At 41.4% G+C, this 22,086-nt stretch overlaps 1 protein-coding gene across 5 annotated transcripts in view; it reads left to right on the top strand.

Annotated features, from left to right (window-relative positions):
• CBX5 (chromobox 5) overlaps positions 1–11,199 on the top strand; it is a 48,928-nt gene extending 37,729 nt beyond the window's left edge. For all 5 annotated transcript variants that reach the window (XM_014584393.2, XM_027768518.1, XM_014584390.2 and 2 more), the window contains 3 exons: positions 1,546–1,732; positions 5,255–5,355; positions 10,916–11,199. In XM_014584393.2, coding sequence (XP_014439879.1) covers positions 1,546–1,732; positions 5,255–5,355; positions 10,916–11,066 — 439 coding nt within the window. In that variant the 3' untranslated portion in view covers positions 11,067–11,199. The remainder of the gene's footprint in view (positions 1–1,545; positions 1,733–5,254; positions 5,356–10,915) is intronic.
• Positions 11,200–22,086: the final 10,887 nt, after the last annotated feature.

The following is a 22,086-nucleotide window of genomic DNA, read 5'->3' as shown; positions in this document are numbered from 1 at the left end:
TTGTAGTCTCTTTATGTCTGGTTTCTTTCATTTTGTATAGTGTTTTTGAGATTCTTCCAAATTGTAGCATGTTTTAGCATTTTGTTTCTTTTGGTTGCTGAATAGTTTTCCATTGTCTGGATATACCACATTTTACTTAACCATTTACTAGCTGATGAGTGTTTTAATGTTTTCTATTTTCTTTTTAGAGAGGTTTTTTTTGGCTGTAGGGCGCGTGCGCTCTCCAGAAAGACAGAGAGACAGAAAGCGAGACATCTCCCCCCCGCCCCAAGAGGAGATGGCCACGTTGCAATGCCTTCTCCTCCATTCTCCTTTTAGGATCTTGGGCACACATGCACACGCACCCATCATGAGTTTGTCACCAGGTCCGGGACTCGAACCATGGTTGACTACACGGGAGTCTAGCAACATAGCCATTACACCAACTGCTGATCCCAATGTTTTCTATTTTCAGCAATTAAAATTCTGCTTAAACAACTGTGTAAAAGTCTTTTCATCTCTCTTAGGTAGAAATCTTAGGGTCAAATGTGTTGTTTTCTTTAAGCTTAAGGGTCTCTGTCCTTTTTTGCTTCTTTAAAATAAGGCATTGAGGGACCAGCAAATGGTGTATTGATTATGTTGCTGGACTCCTATGTAGTCAACCAAGTTCAAGTCCCAGACCCGGAGGCTTAAAACACACTAGGCACATGTGTGTGGGTGCCCAAGATCCCGTGGGGAGAAAGGAGGAGAAGGGATTGTGGTATGGCCATCCTTAAAAAAGAAAAATAAGATATTGAGGGGCTGGCAGTTGGTATGACGGTTAAGGTGCTCAATTCCCACATAGCCAATTGTGGTTCTCGTGCTGGACCTGGCTACTTGCTTTCTCACCTTCCCTTTTTCTCTCTCTTTGTCTCTCTCTGGTCAAATTAAAAAAAAATAATAATAATGACGAAGTAAAATGAATAATTTTTTTAAAAAAATGTAAGGCATTGGGTGGCCAGTAGGTGGTGTGGAGGTTAAGGCAGCTGGATCTTACATGTGGCTAACTGCATGGTTTGAGCCTTGGACCCAGCAGCTTAAAAATCTCACATCAGGTGCGTGTGTTTGTGTGCCCAAAGTCCTGAGAGGAGGATGGAGGAAAATGGATTGTGGTGTGGCCATTCTCCCCTGGGGATGAGTTCTCACCTTATCTCTCTCTGGCCAGCCCATGTGCTTTATAGTAAAAATTGGGAGGCTGGGGGGAAAGCGGCGGGGGGCCAGCTTGTGGCATGGTGGTTAAGGTGTCTGGATCCCACATAGTCAACTAGTGGTTTGAGTCCCAGACCCAGCAGCTTGAAAGACATACCAGACTTGTGCTCTTGCATGCTCTAAATCCTGACAGGAGGGAGAAGTAGAAGAGAAAGGATTGTGGCTTGACCATGCCCCATAGGGGGGTGACTTCTTGATTTCCCTGTCTCTTTCTCTTAAGGTGAACACACACACCCTGTGGCAGAATTAAACAATAATAAGGCATCGGATCTTTTTCCTTCATTCTTTCCTTTTCCCCCCTTTATTCTTCTTGCCCAGGGAGCACAATACTTGGGAACCTGAGAAAAATTTGGATTGCCCTGAGCTAATTTCTGAGTTTATGAAAAAGTATAAGAAGATGAAAGAGGGTGAAAATAACAAACCCAGGGAGAAGTCAGAAAGTAACAAGAGGAAATCCAATTTCTCAAACAGTGCTGATGATATCAAATCCAAAAAAAAGAGAGAGGTAAGCTTCCTTTCCCTTTTCTCCACCTCTAGCCTTTGAAACTCTTCCTCTACCCCTTCCAATGTAATGCCTTATTTTGGTTATTTCTGTTCTAAGGATGAATCTGCAAGGTAAACTGTTAAACAAAAGAGTTTCCAGGAAGGTATGTTGATTACAGTGCCCCCTCCTGGTTGAGTGAGAAATACAATTCATGGCCACTGAATTATATTAAGGTGGCAAGATTAAATCTTTGTAAAACATTAAACTGCTCTCTGCCTTCTCCATAAGCAGTTATCTTAGGAGAGGGGAGGGTCTTGGTGAATTTTTCAAGGATGGATGGGAGCTTTTGAATATTTACCATTTCCCTTTGATTTTTCTTTTGTTCCAGTGATAGCACTTATTTTCAACCCTATGTGTGTTTTTTTTAATTAGGATGAAATTCCTATAATACAGTTAATCTTTTTAAAGTGTTCATGTCAGTGACAGTTATATTTTCTCTTGATCTTACTATTTCTAGATACTCTGAACTAAAAATTTTCATCTTTCTTTTGAATCTTTTTACCGTTCAGTTTGGAAAGTGTGTTTAAGAAATTTTGGTTTGATTTAGTTGCAACATTCTGATCTTTCTCAAGTAACTGCATGAGCACTGTTATTGCCTCTGTTTCCATCTGTGTGTGTGCACATATACACATCACCTCCCCCAGCTTTCACTCCTTTCATTTATTTCAAGGTTATGAAGCCTTTTGTGTGAAGGATATATCATACGCTTAAAGTTTAATAAAATAAAAGCATAAGCCCACTTCTGAATCTTCTAGCATCACTGCCACAAACATCCCTATTTATCTTCATTCTGCTTGGATACCTATTTCTCTAGAGCATTTGTTCTCAACTCTGGCACATTAGAATCACTTGGAGGCAAAGATACTTTTAAAAAATCCCCGGTGCCCAAGAGGTACCACAGACAAGTTAAATTAGAATTTCATTGGGTTGGACCCAGGCAGCTGTGTTTTTTGGTTTTTGGTTTTTTGAGGGATCAGTATTACTAAATCGAGATCCATATTAGTTTTTTTTTTTTTTGAGGGATAGGCAGCTGTGTTTTATAAAGGCTTACACAAGTGATTCTTGGCCTCCATAGGATAAAAGGATAGAAAATAGGAAGCCAGCTTTCCAAAAAGAATTGAAGCAAGAGTGAAAGGTTGGAGGCTACAAGTGAAAGTGAACCCTTAGTGCATGGCTATCTCCTTATTTGTATTCTCAATTCTATTTTTTTGTTGTCTTATTTTTAAAACTGCTCTTTTCTGATGAGATCTGTATATTATGATGAACTGAACTGATAAAGGATTTGAGAATGCTTTTTCCTTTCCATAGGAACCAGGACATGATTCTTTTTCTTTTTTTAATTGGTCTTTCACATTATGGTTTTTGTCATTTGTTTCATTTCTAGCTAAGTGAAGAGCAAAAACAACATAGAATAAAATTTCTGAGTAGCCATTTGTGGCAGGTAGTATGTATTCTACCTAGGATTTCTGTACTTTTACAAAGGAATAATCCAAGCAGTCTGGTGTAGAGCCACTGGCCAGTGCAGAGAGTTTCCTTTGTAGGCCAAGTTCTGAAGCCGCCGACCTTGAAAACAACCCCCACACATCCCTTATGTCGTAATGTTCATCTGGGGCTCCTGATAGCATTCTCAGCAGTACTGGCGGCTGTCAGGTAGGCAGCTGGGAAGATAGGTGATTGTATGTCTTAAAGGTACAGGAGGGGATTGCGTTTCTTTCTTTAGACCACTGCAGAAGAAATTTGTTAGTCGGCATTATGCCTGATTTAAGATTACTGCCTGTGTGGTGATTTTAGCATTTTCCTCGCCTCGGCTCGTTTTCAGCAGCAAGAACATTTTTCTTCCACTCCCCCCCCCCCTTTCTCCCTATGTGGCAAACTGTTTTCAGCCGCCAGCTATGATTTATGACTCAGTCCATGCGCCAGCATTCCAGCTGTGAGCAGCTGTGTGCACATCTGGGAACCTCTTCCCCTTAAGCGCCCCCAAAAGAAGATATGTTTTTTAAAGTCAGTATCTCCCCTTGATCCATACATGGAATTTCTTTCCTATTATGGGTGCTGGTATTTGGGGGGACCACCTGGACCCTGAATGCCTTGTATCTCAGAAGATAGCAAGATGACTATCAGATCAAAGAGATTTTGTTATGAAAATGACATACCAGAGGTTTAGATCATTTGGACAGTCTTTCTAAATTTGTTTGTGCGTTGCCACTAGATAAGTTTATATTACCTCCATTGTAAAGATTTTTAAATTACCTGGTTTGTATAACGTTTTACTTTTGTTTTTGTTTATGTTTTTGCTAACGGGTGCATGTGCTCACCAGAGAGAGGGAAAGTAGGAAATCACCCTCTAGGAGGGATGGCCACGCTGCTGTGTCTTCTACATTCTCCTCATGGGATTTTGGGCACACATGTACCTGGTATAACTTTTCAGGCCCCCAGGTACAGGATCTGACCCCCATAACCTCCACTCCACCTCTGGCCCCATTTTAACTTTTTTGCTCTCACCAGTGCCATTAAACATGGATCAGACCCTGTGTTCCATGCCTATATTGCATGATTGCATTTAGACCAAGTTTCAACATTCCTTTCATGAGTTATCAGTCTGTTTGTTTTAAGTTATGGTTCACTTTTGTCTTATAATGACAAGACCTCTCTGGAGGAGATAGACACAGGGTAATACCTTTTCTCCAACCAAGTGTGTGGGTATTGGTATTAGTCTTTATGATGTCTGAAGTTTAATGTCTTATAGTATTGGCCCTGCTTCATTCTCATCCTCTGTTCTTTCATATTTTGAAAGCATAAGCAAGTACATAATCCTAGGTGACTATGAAAAGTATTAAAGGTTACTGCTCAGGGCTGGCTCTGTGCCTAGGTATAGGCAGCTGGATTCCACATGATTTAAGTCCTGGACCTGGTGGCTTGAGAGATATGTCAGGTGTGTGTGCCTGTGTACCCAAATCCTATGAAGTGGAAGAGATGGAAAACAAGGGATTATGGCATGATCATTCCCCATGGAGGGTCTTTTCTTGCTTTTTCTCTGTCTCTCTCTCCTCTAGCAAGCACATGTGCTGTCTTGCAAAATTGGGGGCTGGGGGGATGAAAAGACTTAGGGTAGACAAGGACTTGTGTATCATCTCAGAAGCTACAGTTTATGGGTAATCAACTTAGAATATTAAGGAATGGGATGAGTGGGAGCAGGAGAATTTTTATTTTGGATATTAAGGAATTTTAGGTGTTACTTCTCATCGTTTGAAGTAATGTATAAATAGGACAACTGCATTTTCTTGCAAAAATCTCTTTTGGCATCACTGTTATTACCTGACCTGACCTGTTTCATAGTTTTTAAATTTCAAGAATTTTTCGGAATTGGTAACAAATTGGTATCAAATGATACTAACTTAGGTGTGGTGCTTTTTGAGCTGAGAAACAGATTTTTTTTTTACCCTTTCTCCAATCAGTAATCTTTGTTCATTTTTCTATTTATAGCAGAGCAATGATATTGCTCGGGGCTTTGAGAGAGGACTGGAACCAGAAAAGATCATTGGGGCGACAGATTCCTGTGGTGATTTAATGTTCCTAATGAAATGGTAAGAGAGATTGGGCCTTACTTTATGATTGTGTCTCTTTGCCAGTAACCTGAATTTGTATGGAAGATACGGTGGCAAGACAGTGTTCTTAAACTAAGAATTTTGAATGTCAGGGATTCTTAACTAAAGCCAACTATCAGTATTAAATAGGAATTATGGTTCCAAGTAGATTTAAAAGATTCTTTTTTTATTTTTTTTAAATAAAGGTTTTTGCCACAGGGCACGTGCACTCACTGGAGGGAGACGGAGAGAGGGAAAATGAGAAATCACCCCCACAGAGAGATGGTCACACCATACTCCCTTCTCCTGGGATTTTGGGCATCACACAAACACACTGGTGTGAGTTTCAAACTGCTAGGTCCGGGACTTGAACCGCAGTTGGCCAGGTGGGAATCCAGCACCTTAACCACCACGCCTCCTGCTGGCCCCTAGATTTAAGGTGTTTTTTTGTTTTTTTGTTTTTTTTTTTTAGAGATTTTTGCTATTGGGTGTGTGTGCTCGCCAGAAAGAAAAAGACAGAAAGTGAGGAATCACCCCCCTGGCTGGGTGGCCACATCACAGTCCCTCTCCATTCTCCTTTTGGGATTTTGGGTACACACACACACACACACACATGTGCCTGGTGTGAGTTACAAGCCACAGGGTCCAGGACTTGAACCACAGACATCTATGTGGGAGTCCGGCAATGTAACCATTATGCCATCTGTTGATCCCAAAACATTCTTAAGCTGTAGTATTAAGCCACATTATAGTAGTAGCCCACACTGTCAAGAAAAGATAAAATTGAGGTAGGGAAGCTTATAAACATGACCTAAACATTTGCTTACATAGTTCTGAATCATTTACCATGTGCTATGGGATAGGAATTGAGTGAAACCTTCTACTGTCACTGAGGGCCAGGACCACTGAGTAATGTCTAAAAGAGAAGAATAATCTTAACAAAACCCATTAAGGCTAATACTGGCCAAAGCTCAAATTATTTCATCCGGTCGAGAGAATGGCTCTTAGAGGAAAGTGAAGCACTTCCCCTCAGTTTGGTTTTTTAAAGACAAGATGGTTTATGGTGAGGCCTTCACTACCTCTCTTATTTCCAAGTGTGTGATACACAGAGGGTTCCTGCTGCAGTACCACTACGGAAGCTAATTACCCTAAAGGTTATGTAATGAAAAGTTTCAAATTTGATCTAATCAGAGTACTGCTAGTAAATTACCCAGAAACCTGTATAGTCATGGGTTGCATAATGACATTTTAGTCAACAGTGGACCACATATATGATAGTGGTCCCATAAGATTATGATGAAGCTGAAAAATTCCCGTTGCCTAGTGATGTAGTCATCATAATGTAATACAACACATTACTCACATTTTTCAGTGAGGTCAGTATAAACAAACCTGCGCTGCTAGTTGTATAAAAGTATAACACACATGATTACGCACAGTACCTACCACCTGAAAGTGATACTAAACCACTGTTACTGTTTTATACATTGACCATACTATACTTTTTATCATTATTTTAGAGTATATTCCATGTATTAAGCACATTTAGTGTAAAATAGTATGTCATGTTATGCAGGCAGTAGCTTCATACTTCTGTTTACTTTGTCTCTTGATTGCATCATTTTTCCTGCGCTTGGAAACAATCTCATGTTGTTTTGTTCATTGTGTCCCCTGAGCAGTAGGCTATACCATATGGGTTTGTGTAAATACATTCTGTGACGTTCTCACAACTACGAAATCACTTCGTGACATCGCCTAACAACGCATTTCTTCGAACATGTCCCGAGCGTGTCCCCGTTGTTAAATGGTGTGTGACTGTGTTTGAACAGCCGCTGTACTCTAGCAGAAGTAAGGAGCTGTATGGACTGCTTTTTCCTACTCAGCCGTGCGCTGCTTATGACTTACCTTCACATATTAACTACATTTGTCCAATATAGTCCAAATTTGAGTATTTGCTCTAAGCTGTGTTTTTCCCCTCACCTCTTACCCATAATACTTACCTCTATAGATTAAACATTTTAACTTTCTATTCATTTTTGCATTGAAAATATGTCATGACTTTCCCAACAATCTAATATTAACAGAAGTAGTTGTCTTTGTTCAAATCCCAGGAGAATTTTAATGATTTTAATCACTTTTTAGGGGGGATTTGGAAATCGTGGTTAAGAAACCATGCTGCTGGGCCAGCAGGTGGCGTGATGGTTAAAGGCATGGACTCCTCTGTGGCCGGCTATGGTTTAAGTCCCAGACATGATGGCTTGCTTTGTCACTTTCTCTCTCTCTTTCTTTGTCTATCTCTGGTCAAATTTTAAAAAATAATAGTAATAAATTAATTAAATAAAATTAAAAGTAAAAAAAAAAAAAGGAAAGCCATGTTGCTAAGACTGCAGATAGCATAGTGACGTAACGTCACTGGACTCTCACATGACCAACTGTGGTTCCAGTCCCAGACTGGTGGCTTAGAACTCACGCCGGGTGCATGTGCGGGCGTGCCCAAGATCCTGAGAGGAGAATGGAGGAGAAGGGATTGTAGTGTGGCCATCCCCCGGGGGGGGGGTGATTTCTTATTTTCCCTCTCACTGTCTGTGTTTCTGTTTCTGGTGAGTACACACACCCTAAGCAAAAACCTCTACACACAAAGAAAAGAAAGCATCGGGGCTGGCAGGTGGCATGGTGGATAGGGGCGCTGGACTCCCACATGGCCAACCACGGTTTCAAGTCTCAGACCTGGTGGCTTGCTTTCTCTCTTCCTCTCTCTCTCTCTGTCTCTCTGATCAAACTGGAAAATAATAATGATAATAATAATAAATAAAGTTAAATAAAATAATTTCTTTAAAAAAAAAGTGCTAGATTTTTTTTTTCTTTTTTTTTGGGTGGTGGTGGTGGTGTACTTGGTAGTAGAAGCTATGTGACTTGGATAATTGAAATTTGCAGCTAAATTTTTGTTTTCTCATTGTTCCAATCCATAGTGTGTTTTTTGTTTTGTTTTTCTTTTTGCTATAGGGCACATGCATTTGCCAGAGAGAGACAGACAGACCGAGAAAGTGAAAAGTATCCCCCAGTGGGGATGACCACACTGCAGTCCTTTCTCTTCCAGCCTTCTCTTGGGATTTTAGGCACACACTCACATGTGCCCAACATGATTTTCAGGCCACCAGTTCTGTGACTCGATCCACAAAGTGGGCCTTGTGGGATCCAGAGTCTTAATCTCCACACCACTTGCTGGCCCTACTGATTCATAGTTTTGACCAAAGGGTTAATAAATACTTAAAAGGTCACAAAGTGAGGTGGATTAGGACGCCTTCATTTAGATGATCCAGAAGCTCGATTGATCTATTTTTTGCATAATCAATAGAGAAGAAGGTAGGTTCAATTATGTTCACTCACATGCTCATACACACAAATAAAAATTATGGAAGCAGGGCCTAGCTTCATGGCCTAGTGGTTAAGGAGTCATATCTCACGTGGCCAACTATGTGGTTCAGATGCTAGCAGATTGATAAACACTCAGCACATGTGTGCGTACCCAAAATCCTGACAGAAATTAGTGCAGGAGAAGAAACTATGTTACCATGCCCCATTGGGGGTTGCTTTTCCTCTCTCTGTATCTTCCTCTGGCAATTTTTTTAAAAAAAGAAATATGGTGCCAGAATTAATATAATTTTTATTTTTCAGCCCTTTTGACTGAGCCTATATGTTTTGTGTCTAAATTCTAGCTTCAGACATCTGTTTCTATCTAATAGTCTGATATAGTACTTAAATGATATCCACTCAGAATTAATTAATATACTTAAATTTCTCCTTGAAAATATTGAACAGTGAGGGTCTTTTAAAAAAAAGAATTATTTATATATTTATTTATTTTTAAACAACATTTATTTATTTCATTTTATTTGTTGATATTATTTTTTAATTTGACCAGAAAGATAGAGCAAGAAAGTGAAAAAGCAAGCCACCAGGTCCAGGACTTGAACCACGTTTGGCCACATGGGAGTCCAGCGCTTCAACTACCACACCACCTGCCAGCCCCTATTTTATCTTTTTAAAATTTATTTATTTTGGGAACCAGCAGTTAGCATAATGGCTATGTCGCTGGACTCCCACTTAGATGACTGCAGTTCACGTCCCAGACCCGGTGGCTTAAAACTCACACCGGGCGCGTGTGCGTGTGTGCCCAAGATCCTGAGAGGAGAATGAAGGAGAAGGGATTGTGGCATGGCCATCCCCCCTGGGGGGTGATTTCTCACTTTCTGTCTCTATGTCTCTCTCTGTCTGGCGAGTGCACGCGCCCTATAGCGAAAACCTTTCCAAAAAAAAAAAAAAAAATTATTTATTTTAGGCTGGCAGGAGGCATGGTGCTTAAGGTGCTGGACTCCCACATGGTCAACCATGATTTAAGTCCTGGATCTGGTGGCTTGCTTTCTCCCTCTTTGTCTCTCTCAGGTCAAATTGAAGAGTAATACTCAATAAGTAAAATTAAATAAAAATTTTTAAATTTACTTATATTAATTCACTGAACATCATCACAGCATACAAAATGTGATTTCCCATCCAGGATATACTGTATGTATATTGGCTTAATTATACATGTCATTGTCAACAAATAATTTTCCTTTTTTTTTTTTTTTTTTTTAAAAATCGGGAACCAGCAGTTAGCATAATGGCTATGTCGCTAGACTCCCATGTAGTCAACCGCGGTTCGCGTCCCGGACCCAGTGGCTTATAACTCACGCCGGGTGCGTGTGCGTGCGTGCCCAAGATCCCGAGAGGAGAATGGAGGAGAAGGGATTGCGGCGTGGCCATCCCCCCGGGGGATGATTTCTCACTTTCTGTCTCTCTGTCTCTCTCTGTCTGTCTGGCAAGCGCACGCACCCTATAGCGAAAACCTCTCCAAAAAAAAAAAAAGAATTATTTATTTTAGGGTCAGCAGGTAGCGTGGTGGTTAAGGCACTGGACACTCCCACATGGCTGACCATGGTTTGAGTTTTGGACCTGGTGGCTTGCTTTCTCACTTTCCTAATCTTGTGTGTCTGTCTTTCTCTGGGCAAATGAAAATGGTTGAATGAATAAATAAAATAAATAATTCTTTTTTTAAGAAAAAAAATATTTTTTTCACATGAGTTTACCAGAGAAAGATGGTGGGGGTGGGGCGGAGGAGTGAGAATGCGAGCCACCAGGTTCAGGACTTGAACTATGGTTAGCCATGTGGGAAGTCCAGTGCTTCAACCACCATTCCACCTGCTGAGCCCCTAATTTTCCATTTCTTGTTTGTTTTGTTTTGTTTTTTGATTTGCTATAGTGTATGTGTGCTCACAAGCAAGGGGTGGGGTTGGGGGTTGAATGAGAAAGCAAGCTGCCAAGCCTAGGACTCGAACTGTAGTTGGCCACATAGGATTCTAGTGCCTCAACCACTACACTACCTACCGGCCCCAATTAGGGTCCTTTTTACCATGAAATCAAGGTGATGAATGAAAGTCAGCTAAATTAATAACACAACCTATGTTTGGACAGATTTTTTTTTATTTCCTTTCCTTCTAAGTCTCATATTCTTTCTTTGCAGGAAAGATACAGATGAAGCCGACTTGGTTCTTGCAAAAGAAGCTAATGTGAAATGTCCACAAATTGTGATAGCATTTTATGAAGAGAGACTGACGTGGCATGCATATCCTGAGGATGCGGAAAACAAAGAGAAAGAAACAGCAAAGAGCTAAAGGAGGGGGTGGTCTCTGTCATTTCTCTTTGTACATAATACATTCACCTCCCTGCCTCCTCTCCTTTCTACCCAGCCCCTTCTATCCTAAACACATCCATAAAAAAATGTGCTTATCACTGTGCTCCACAGGAGAAATGTTGGTATTGGTTCTCTTGTAACATAACTGATGGTCTGATTCATGATAAGTGTCTCTCTGTGACGATCAGGCATTTACATACTGTGTGTAAATCCCACAACTTTTTCCTTTGCTCTGATCTCTTCCTTCTGTTCCCCTGTGACCTCAAGATGAGTTTTAACTTTTTAATCCCCTTAGAGTCTTGATCTTTTCAGGATTGTCACTTTTTAGATTGGGGGATTTTGTTACAATAATGATGAATTTTGGTTCCTTGCTTTGGTTCTTAGAACATGTTGATGACCAGCTGGCCTCTGTTTTGACATGTTGGAATAGAAAGGATGTTGCTCATCTTTTAAGAAGCGAATAGCAACTGCCTGCCTGTTGGGGCTTTCCTGACTTTGTTCAGCTCTATGCAGAAGCACACAGGGTTCCCAGTGTGGTCTTCTGGTCTACCCTCTGTTGTTTATCCTCACCCTTCCTGCCAGAATAACTCCGTCCTTTGGACTTGAAATTTTACATTGAAATTGTCAAGGCACTCCTTTTAGCCCCAGGATTTTTGGCCTTGTTTTTACTAATCCCTGATTCTGCTTCTGCAAGGTGGTGTCAGTTTGTCATAAAATGACAAGATGATTAACTGTTGAGCTTTTAGTTATAGTATATGAAGATGATGGGGTAGGGGCAGGATACAGTTGTCTTTATCGGCACATATAGTATGTGTGTATTATTTCCTTCCATCCCTCATATTTAGACTATATATTTATGTGGATGTGAGTGATTGCCTGGTGCTTGCTTGTGCCAAGGTGCTAGGCACCCTCCAACCTTGCCAACTCTTGTGGCCTCCCAAAGCATTCCTGTTACCAAAGAGGCTTCAAACCTGACCCTCCCTTCTCTATGGACCCAAGTTTTCCCTTCCATGCCATTATATTCAGTGGGGGAATTCTTGGAGGGGAGCCGTTGGTCACAGTATCGATTTTAAATATTCATAGCAGTTCTAGTCATTAGTTTTCTGCTTTTTTGACTCTTGCATTTGCCACAAGAGTCCCTAAAGTATTAATGCTCTTCCATTTTTTTCACCCTTAACCTCTTAGTTATACTTCATTTTTAAAAATGCATTTCCATGGAAGACTGTCACCTCAGAAAGTGACAGGCCTTGCATTAGCATGTCAACACAGCCTCTTCCACTACTCAGCAAAATATTTCCCTTTGGTTTCCTCTTGCTTTGCTATGATATTGAGAGATTCTTCTGAGCATATCCTTCTACCTTTGACCCTCAAGAAATACCCTACTTCTCTTTATCCTTTCCTTCTTGTAGTTGAGGGGGGCTAGAGAATCAGGGCTAAAACGTAAGGAAATAGCAGGGTTTCGAGTATCCTTGTCTCAGCCCCAAAGCTGAGAAAAGAAGAATACATGCTTGAAATAGCCTTAATTCTAGAGTTCACCAGCCATTGAGGCTGTTTTTGTTGTTGCTTTTGATTTTTTAGAACATATAGCTGTCTGGCCAGGAGCATTCAACCATTTCTAGATTATTCAGAGTGATGAGGGGAATGGATGGATTGCTCTGGTCCACAGATGAGCCAAATAATATGCAAATCATATACCCATTCATAGCATTTGTTAACATTGCTTCCCTGCTCAGCTGCTGATTGAATTCTGTGTGCCTGTATAAATTATGTCAGATATTATACTGCACAGTTGAGAAGACAGCTGTTGCTGTAGTGACATGACAGACTGGAACAATGAAGCTTTTGGTTTAAGTCACCTAGGAAAATCCTTCTGAATGGTAATGTGATTAGGTGAGAGCTCATAACCCATACCTCAAGTAGGTGGGAGTTTTATCTCCATATTCCTTTGCTATCTGAAGGAATTAAAGGCCTCGATCAAGTGCTAAATAATTGGCAATTGTTTGTATTTAATCTGATAGGCATCTGAAAGGAAGAAAGGATGATCAGGAAACAGATTTGTCTTATAAGTAACTAAGGATATCAATTAGCTTAGACAAGAATAGAACAAATACAGGCCAGAACTCCTGAGGAGGTGATCTGCATCTCTGGATCTATAGCTGGAGAAAATAATGGCCTATCCAAGTTGCGAGTATGTGCCTCTTGGTGGAAGTAAATGTGCATGTAAACTGTACCGACCATAGTTTTATGTCGAAAAATCTAGCTTGGATGAAGAACACAACAATATTTGATACTGAATCATCTAAATCTGGAATACCAAAATCATCCCAGTGTCACCTACTAGTCCTCACCATCTTTCTATCCTTGGTTTATTGAATCATGGTCTTGTACTGAGAACCACCAAAATAACCTTTGTTCTCTTCCTGTCTACCCATAGCTGGTTCTAGAGGAATGTAGAAAGCCAGAGGCCAATACTGATTTCAGCCCTCAGCACAAGGGAATCCAGGTGCCTGCCTCTGCCTCCAACAGCCATTAGTGCTGAGTTACTGTCCCCTACCTTGGAGAACTGCAGCTTCAAACAGAACTTATTTCATGGTGCATTCTTCCCTGGAGTGAGCACTCTTGAACACCTAGGTCTCAGGTGCTCAAAGCTTATTTTTCTTGTGTTTATAGTCCTCTATCAAAATATCTTACAAATGCTGCGTTTCTTTTAGTATTCAGCACTAAACGGTCTCATAGAACAAATACAGGCCAGAACTCCTGAGGAGGTGATCTGCATCTCTGGATCTATAGCTGGAGAAAATAATGGCCTATCCAAGTTGCGAGTATGTGCCTCTTGGTGGAAGTAAATGTGCATGTAAACTGTACCGACCATAGTTTTATGTCGAAAAATCTAGCTTGGATGAAGAACACAACAATATTTGATACTGAATCATCTAAATCTGGAATACCAAAATCATCCCAGTGTCACCTACTAGTCCTCACCATCTTTCTATCCTTGGTTTATTGAATCATGGTCTTGTACTGAGAACCACCAAAATAACCTTTGTTCTCTTCCTGTCTACCCATAGCTGGTTCTAGAGGAATGTAGAAAGCCAGAGGCCAATACTGATTTCAGCCCTCAGCACAAGGGAATCCAGGTGCCTGCCTCTGCCTCCAACAGCCATTAGTGCTGAGTTACTGTCCCCTACCTTGGAGAACTGCAGCTTCAAACAGAACTTATTTCATGGTGCATTCTTCCCTGGAGTGAGCACTCTTGAACACCTAGGTCTCAGGTGCTCAAAGCTTATTTTTCTTGTGTTTATAGTCCTCTATCAAAATATCTTACAAATGCTGCGTTTCTTTTAGTATTCAGCACTAAACGGTCTCTTTTTTTTTCTTTCTTTCTTTTTTTTTTAAATAGAGTTTAGCAGAGCTGTTGTCTGGTAGTCTTACCAAAGACAGCTTAGCAACTCCTCTTATCCCTAGTCTGGGCATGGAGTCCTCACATCAAGATCAGCTCTTACAGATGGACGTGCCCATGTTAAACCTAAAGAGAGCTATGTTTTTCTTTTCTCCTTTGAATAGCAATCCTTTTTTTGGGTCTGTTCTAGGGAGTCCTTAAACTCGTGTTGCTCCTAACACTCAAGTGTACAGGTGGTCCTTGGCTGTCCTTCAGCCATATCCATGTACTACGTTTTGTTGATGAAGGGTCAGTCCTGTTCCCATAGCATGGGCAGTTACTAAGTCTATTTCTCTTCGGTAGCTACCCTGCAGTTCACTTTCTTTATGTTCAGACCAAATTATAGGGCACTGGGGTAGGTTTTTAGGATTTTCATTTTGAAATTTTGTTGGATCTGTGAAATAGCCCAGCTCATGTACAGTAAGGGGTTAGAAGGATCTGTGTTTGGGTTAGGGAGCAGTTGTGAATCCTTAGTGTTCAAATTCGGGGGCCTAATATACTGCTTTGCCCTGACATGAGAACTCCTTTAGATTTAAAATGAGAAAACTGCTTCTTACAAATCAGGTTAGAGGAAAAGCTTATTTTGTGCCTAGGTCCCTGTCCTTTTTGGTTTAGGTTTTTACAGTAGAAATGACAGTATCTGTACTTTTGTAATTAGACCACCAAGCATACCTGTGGCAAGGCAGAGAGGAAAGTTCTGGCACCCGGTATATGGCAGTTTCATGCTAGCTTCACCCACTAATTATAAAAATTACGTTTCAAAAATAAAGATATTATCAGTTTTACACCCAGAAACATACACTCTGAACTGGGACTCCCACCCACCTAGTTTGCATTGAGCTATCCAGATTCCAGCCATGTGAGTATACATCAACACTGGTTTCATTCAGCCAGTTTTTGTTTTTGTTTTTGTTTTTGCCCAGGCATAAAAAATTCAAAAAGAAGCCATCCCTGCCCTCAGCTTTCATGCTTGTATGAGATGACCTGATCATTAGTAAATGATTCAATGTGCTATCAATACTGCAGCGGGTACAAACTTCGGATTTTGGAGCAGAGACAACTGGTTGACAGTGTAATTCATGGCCCTAAAAAAGGAGGGTGACCTTCTTTTATATGTGGAAAAGACATATAAAGGGTGAACTGAGCTAACTAGCAATGGAACACAAGAAATGCTTGTTTTATTCTAGAAAATAAATATTGCTGGAAATTGGTTAGAAATGCTATTATTACTGAGAGCAAACAGGTGAGTGGAGATTGAAAACCCCTGGTTTTGATCCATGGTTTAGACTCTTGGCTGAAGTATTTAGTGGCATAGTTAATCCTTGCTTCTGAAAAGTGTTAATTATGTTGCAGAGCTAGATTTGTGCTACATTATTGCAGGTTCTGGAGCAATGTTTATTCTTCATGGACATTTTATCAGAGTTATTCACAACTTTTTCAGTTTCTCATTGTCCTTGGAGAAATGATCGTGACTCTGGCTTTAAGTCTAAAACAGGGACATACTTTTCAATGACAAGAAATAAAGGGCCTGGGGCTTTCTCTGTTAATACCTGAGAATCAGTTTGGGCAGTATAGTTTTAATCAGTACTGCAAGAGCATGACTTCAGTGTAGGGACTTAAGTCAGTTATGTGGAAACCTTTCCCAGAAATACACATACCCTAGAGTCTTAGATTTACTCAGTCTAGGGAAATCTGTGTTGAAGCCTGGACTGTTTAAGAAACAGTGTGATCTCAAGAAAGAGCTCAGTTCTGACCCATGTGACCACAAGAAAAAGAGGTGTACCTCTGCCTGGATAATTGAGGTGACTCAGTACTCCCAGGAATTAGAGTAACTGTTCTGGAAAGCCAGTACAAAATTCTTTGGATAGCTTCATTAAAAACAATTCTAGTTTCTTTTTGCTTGCTCTGAATTTCTTGAATTTAATCTACCTCATCTTGTCTTTTTAGAGTTACTTCAGCTTGTTGCCACTTTTAACATCATGCTTGACTTTGGTTGTTTTCTGAGATGGAACTTTCCCTGCGTATTGTTCTCTTGCCTTTTCATCCTGATCTTCATTTCACTTAACATGATCTCGTATTGCTCCTCTGTCAGAGACATGTTTTAAAATAGTTTAGAGTCTTGTTTTATGAGAAGAAAGTGATCCTCCAATGCTATTTGTCTCTGAGGTCAGTAAGAGAAAGAGTTAAAACAAGTTAGTGGGGGAGGGGATAGATTCTGTACTGGAGGGAAGAGCTGACAAGGAAGGAGCCATTAATTAAGACAATTTCAAAGTCAACTGATTGTGATCATTAATGTCACAATAGATCAAAACCTAATTATCACAGCCTAGGTAAGAGCCATCAGTATTAATCGGAAAATCTAATAGGAAACTATTATCAAGAAATTAGGTGAAATTGAATGCAGTGAACTTTTTATCTTGTCATTCTCTATTTTTTGTGATGTCCCTGGCATTGGCAGGTGTGACCCCAGCAGTCGATCCAAGCCCAAGTGACTAGTTCATCACACTTAAGGAATTTTTAAAAAGAATTCCAAATACAGAATGACCTTGAACTGTCATTACTGGAAGATCAGTCTTAAACTTTCTGGTTACCTGGACTTGTCCACTGTGATCAGCAATCAGTGAAAAAAAGTTTATATGTAGGTCTTGGAATGGTTCCTGGAATTCGAATACCCCTTGTGAACATTATATAGTGTGTGCTGATAAGTCATCCTTTGTGCTTCTGTTGTATGTAGGGTCCTGCTGTACTAGCTTCAGGGAGAGGGGTTTTTTAAGAGAGTGGGGGATTTCTGCCTGGAAATTCTTTGAGAACACCTGAAAAGGTAGAGTTTAATCACAGTGCTCTTAAGGCTCAAGTCAATGTTGTCCACTTTTCATTAGCTTGAGGATTTGACTTCAATTTAATTTGAAGTGTGAATTCAGTGCCCACCCCCAGCCTAGGCTTGGAATAAGGGACATCATGATTTCTTCCAGAATCCAGAGCATGTCCACGACCGTGAGAGGGGTGTTTGACAACAACTTACTGACTTTTTTCGTTTACCTTTCTTTTGTTAGAATTATGCCTCTGGCAGGAGGAAAGAATATAACAAGAGTCTGTATGACTTGTTATGGAGAACACTTCATCCCTTCTCCCTGAAAACTGAAACAGGGGTCACCATTCATGTTCTTAATCTTGAGCTGTTTGTAAAGATGATGCAACATCTTGAAGTTGAGCCAAGGCAGAAAGGTTGGAAAGATGCTGGCCTCTGGACATTGTGGAGAGGGACACAAAGCGGCAAGAGGGTGTTTGGCAGGATTCCTGTGCTACCAGACCTTCCAAAGCACTACCAAAACCATTGCTGGGGAAATGGTTCTTATTGTTCCTGCTTGAGTATATAGTCTTGCTTCCTTCTAGAGTTTAGAAATTTGGGTTACTCAATACAGAACTTTGGGAAAAGCGTGACTCAGTCACTCACCTCTTAGGATAAAGTTTAATTTTTCTTTACACAATAAGTCATGTCTTTAATGTGTAAAATGTGATTTTACCTTCAAAGTGTCCATAAACTCTTTAACTTTCAGAAGCAGTTAGTTTCTCACATACTAGATAAATGATAGGCCCTCAGTGTATACTTGTGGATTGACTAAAGTTGTCTGGTTTGGAGAGTGAGGTATACCTACTGACTTCCTTTCACTCCTAAGTGCACTCTGAGAAGTAAAATGCTCTAGGAAGTGGAACAAGATTGAGTGGATGCTGACTATGTGTGCCAACCTCTTCAACTGGTTCATAATGGCTGACCTTGGGCAAGTCACTCCGTTCAATGCCTCAGTTCCCCATCTGTCAAATGGGGGTAATAATACTGACCTACCTCACAGGGGTGTTGTGAGGCATTGTACATCAAAGTTGATCAAACATTTTAGGGTCCTCCGTAGAGGATGCCTTGAGCCGACATTAAAACCTGACACAGGCTTTAATTCTCACTGAGCTGTCTCCAAGATTGGAACTACTTAGTGACCTCGGCCAGTTCTCTGCCCCCCACCCCTCATCAAAGCTGCTAGTTCAGATGTTGACAGTGTTTTCATGAATGTCGGAGTCGTCATAGTCCAGACTTCCTTAGGATGTTATGGGGGAAGGCACTTAGTACTTTCTATATCTTGCATTCACAAAGATAGGCTATTTCAGACCCAAGAGCATTGGGTCAGGGAATCAAGGCAGGATGCTACTGCTTGTTTCCCTCTCCAGTTCGAGGATTAAGGTCCCAGTCCCCGTGGGTTTAGAGCAGATTCAGACTGTCTCAGGAGCAAAGCAGTCCTCAGTGGTTCGGATTTGTATTGTTGCTTATCACTCCCCAAACTAATCCCAGAACGACTTGATCACTGCACCCCCTTATAATATCTGTACTGAGACCTCCACCACTTTAAGAACCATCCAGTTCAATAAACATAACCGCCCCTTCATCCCCTACCAAAAAAGCTACATTGGATTTTTTTTTTTCCTAGAAATACGTGTAACACTCAAAATTTGCCATTGATCCATAAGGCTTCATCTAATTTACAGTAATTGGCATCTGTCTCTCATTCTTAGCATCCACAGTCTGAACCTGACCTTGACCTTTTTTTTCCCTCTGGTTTGAGAAAACTTGGGACACTTTCTAATTGCCCAAGTGTGGCTCAAGAGCCTTAGTCTTTCCATCTCAGTGTAGGGGTTCAGCCAGCTCCTCTTCCCAATAGGACTCTTTCTTCTTTCCCTCTCCTTGGCCCTAGATTCGTAACCCATGAAAAAGCACAAGGTCCTGGCCTCTTGCAGTCACATTCTGTTTCTGTGTTTTGTGGACTCTGCTCCCACCGTTCACCCAGCTCTAGTGACACCAGACGTTTCTGCGGAGTCCTGGAGGATGGAGAGAACCCAGTCTGACACCCTGCCAAGCAGCCAGGAGCTGACCTGTCCATGGCTTGCTGGCCTCCCGCCACTTCCCATAGGATGGGACCCAAGAGATTCAAGGTGCTGTGTTTTTTTTTTTCAGCACTCTGTATTATCCTGAGTAGCAAAACAAATCACACTTTGTAGCCAGATTTCTGAATGGAAATGGGAATTGAATTATCTATGGACTTTTTGGTTTGTGGGGGAGTTTTGGATGTGTTTTTTTGGTTTTATTTCAGCCAAACGTCTGCTTATGATTTTTTTTTTAAGGATAAGTGATCTATATATATGTTCACCTTTTAAATGTAAGTGTTTAAAAATAGGCATTCATGTGTTTCCACAACTGACATCCGATGCAGACCTCATTCTCTCCCCCTTTCACCCTCCTCTTTTCCCTCTTTTCATACTCTTGTATTGGTTCTAATAAATGGTTGCTTTTCAAATACGGATCCTGAGTGGTGGTTTGAAGATCTGGGTCTTACATGCCTTCAATTTGTGCCCTGGGGTATCAGCCAGTAGTCACACATCTCAGTTTTTTAAAAGCAGTGAGAATTGGAGAACAGTCTTTTTCTAAGGATTGCTGGTCTCTGGATTTCAATAAATAGCCACAGGGTGGCGCAAGCCTGCGGGAATAAAAGAACAGGTATCCTGTTTCCTATTCCGTTTCCTTAACTAGTTCGGTTTCTGTGCCCTCCTTGTTTCCATGCTCTTCTCTGCTTCTGGTAGTTCAGAGGATACACAGCAGCCTTCAGGGACCCAGGGGCCACCTGGAAGAGTCAGCCCATGGTTATTAGGATTTATGGAACCGCTGCATCAAACAAGCAATTAAAAGAAGGGTCGAAAGTCCTAATATATGTGACTTGGTAGATGTAACTTTGCATTTATCTTTTTGATTTACTTCACAAATATCAAGGAAATTGTCCTCTCTGAGGACCAAAAGCTTCTGGGTCAGGAATGTGGTGGGGCCAACCTGAAGTTGGATTAGGAGGGGAAAGTGAGAATAATTAAGTTATTGGGGGGACTGACAAGTGGCATGGTGGTTTAAATGTTGGACCTGGTGGCTTGCTTTCTCACTCTCTCCTCTCTCTCTCTGTTTCTTGCTGGTCAAACTGAATAATAATAATCAATAAATGAAATTAAGTACTTGTTTTAGAAGAATTACTGGGTAATAGCCTGATGCAGTTCTGAATGGAGCTGGACAGAAACGAGTGAGAAAGGATGGAGGGATCTCAGAACTCAGACCTCTCCTCTGGTGTGACTGCTCAGAAGCGGAGTCCTTGTTTCTTCCATCTCTCATCTGCAATTTTCCCTTTTTCTTTCTTGCTTCTGAGTTATAGGGTCTCCCCAGTCTAATCTCGTAAAGTCTTATGAAGACATCTGTAGGTTGGCTGACTTAATGGCCCATGACCCCATAAACATGGGACAGGAGGGCCATTTGGCCCACTTCAGAGCCAGACCCTTCTGGACATTATTTATTTCCTACCTCTGATGCCTGGCTTGCCCCTTCCCTCTCGATTTGTCTAGTTCTTTCACTATCATGCCACTTTGTCTCTGCCTCAGGCCCATCAGAGAAGCACAACCACATTCTCCCTTCTAAACAACTGTGTCTTGGTTTTTGTCTCCCTCCAATGAGAAAGGGAAGCCTGCATTGCATGCATTCTGAGCTCATCATCACTTTTCCCTGAGAATCTCTGCTGGAAAAGTCCAGGACTGGGCAGTTTTGCCTCTTTTTTTGTCTTCACGAAAGAGCTGCAGAGCTAGTGAAATTGATGCTGCACTGGCAGCCTGGGGAAATGAAGATCACCATGTGGAAGTCTCTGCTTGGTTGGATCACTGCACACACAGCTTTAAATTGCCCTGTTAAGAGTCAGCAGCCCCTAGGCAGCCTTTGCCCTTTGGAAGGAAGTGTGACCTGAGGATAAGACCCTCAGTATTGAGGGCTGCTGAGCGTATAAATGTGTGCAGAGGGGAGCATATTGCAGCCTGTGGACACACCAAGGTGCTACCTACCCACACCTTGAGAATGACTGTGTGTGTGTGTGTGTGTGTGTGTGTGTGTGTGTTGGGGAAGGTGAGGGAAACAAGGTGAAAGCTGGGGGCCAGCTAGTCCTTACTGGCGTGCCACACAGGCACTGCAAGGCTCTGTTAAGGCAAAGATGGGGAGAGTAGGGACGGAGTGACAACCCCATGAACTCACCTGCTGGAAGCTGAAGACGTGAAAGAAGGATCTGGATCTTGCTCCAGCTCCTTGGCCTTTTTTCCTCCATATTGCTCTCCTGCTTTCCCCACCCCCTCTGCAGCTGTAACATCTTGCTTTCCAGGTGCCAGCTCCCTCTTCTCTCAGCTTCTGTCTTTATTCATGTGGCTGTGTGTTTTTATGGTTTCTCCCCTTTGTCTGCTCTATTGTGTGTGTTTCTTTGTCTTTTTTATCTTCATTCCTGTCTTACCACCCTATGTTTTCTCCATCCCCTTTAAATTCGATGAGCAACCTCAATTTGGACATTGAATTTCTACCTCATCAAATTATTTTTTCTTGCAACTATCTGGGACTCTATGAGCTCTTTCTACCCCATGCCGCCTCTGGAAACAGGTGCATCTCTTCCTGTCTCTAATGTGATGCCCCCCACCCCCAGACTGGGAGAAGCATTGGACTGGCTCAGCAGCT

Source organism: Tupaia chinensis, unplaced genomic scaffold, assembly GCF_000334495.1.
Source record: "Tupaia chinensis unplaced genomic scaffold, TupChi_1.0 Scaffold146740_1, whole genome shotgun sequence".
Lineage (NCBI taxonomy): Eukaryota > Metazoa > Chordata > Mammalia > Scandentia > Tupaiidae > Tupaia > Tupaia belangeri.
Note: the sequence above shows the minus strand (reverse complement) of the source record. Positions and strands in the feature narration are given on the sequence as shown.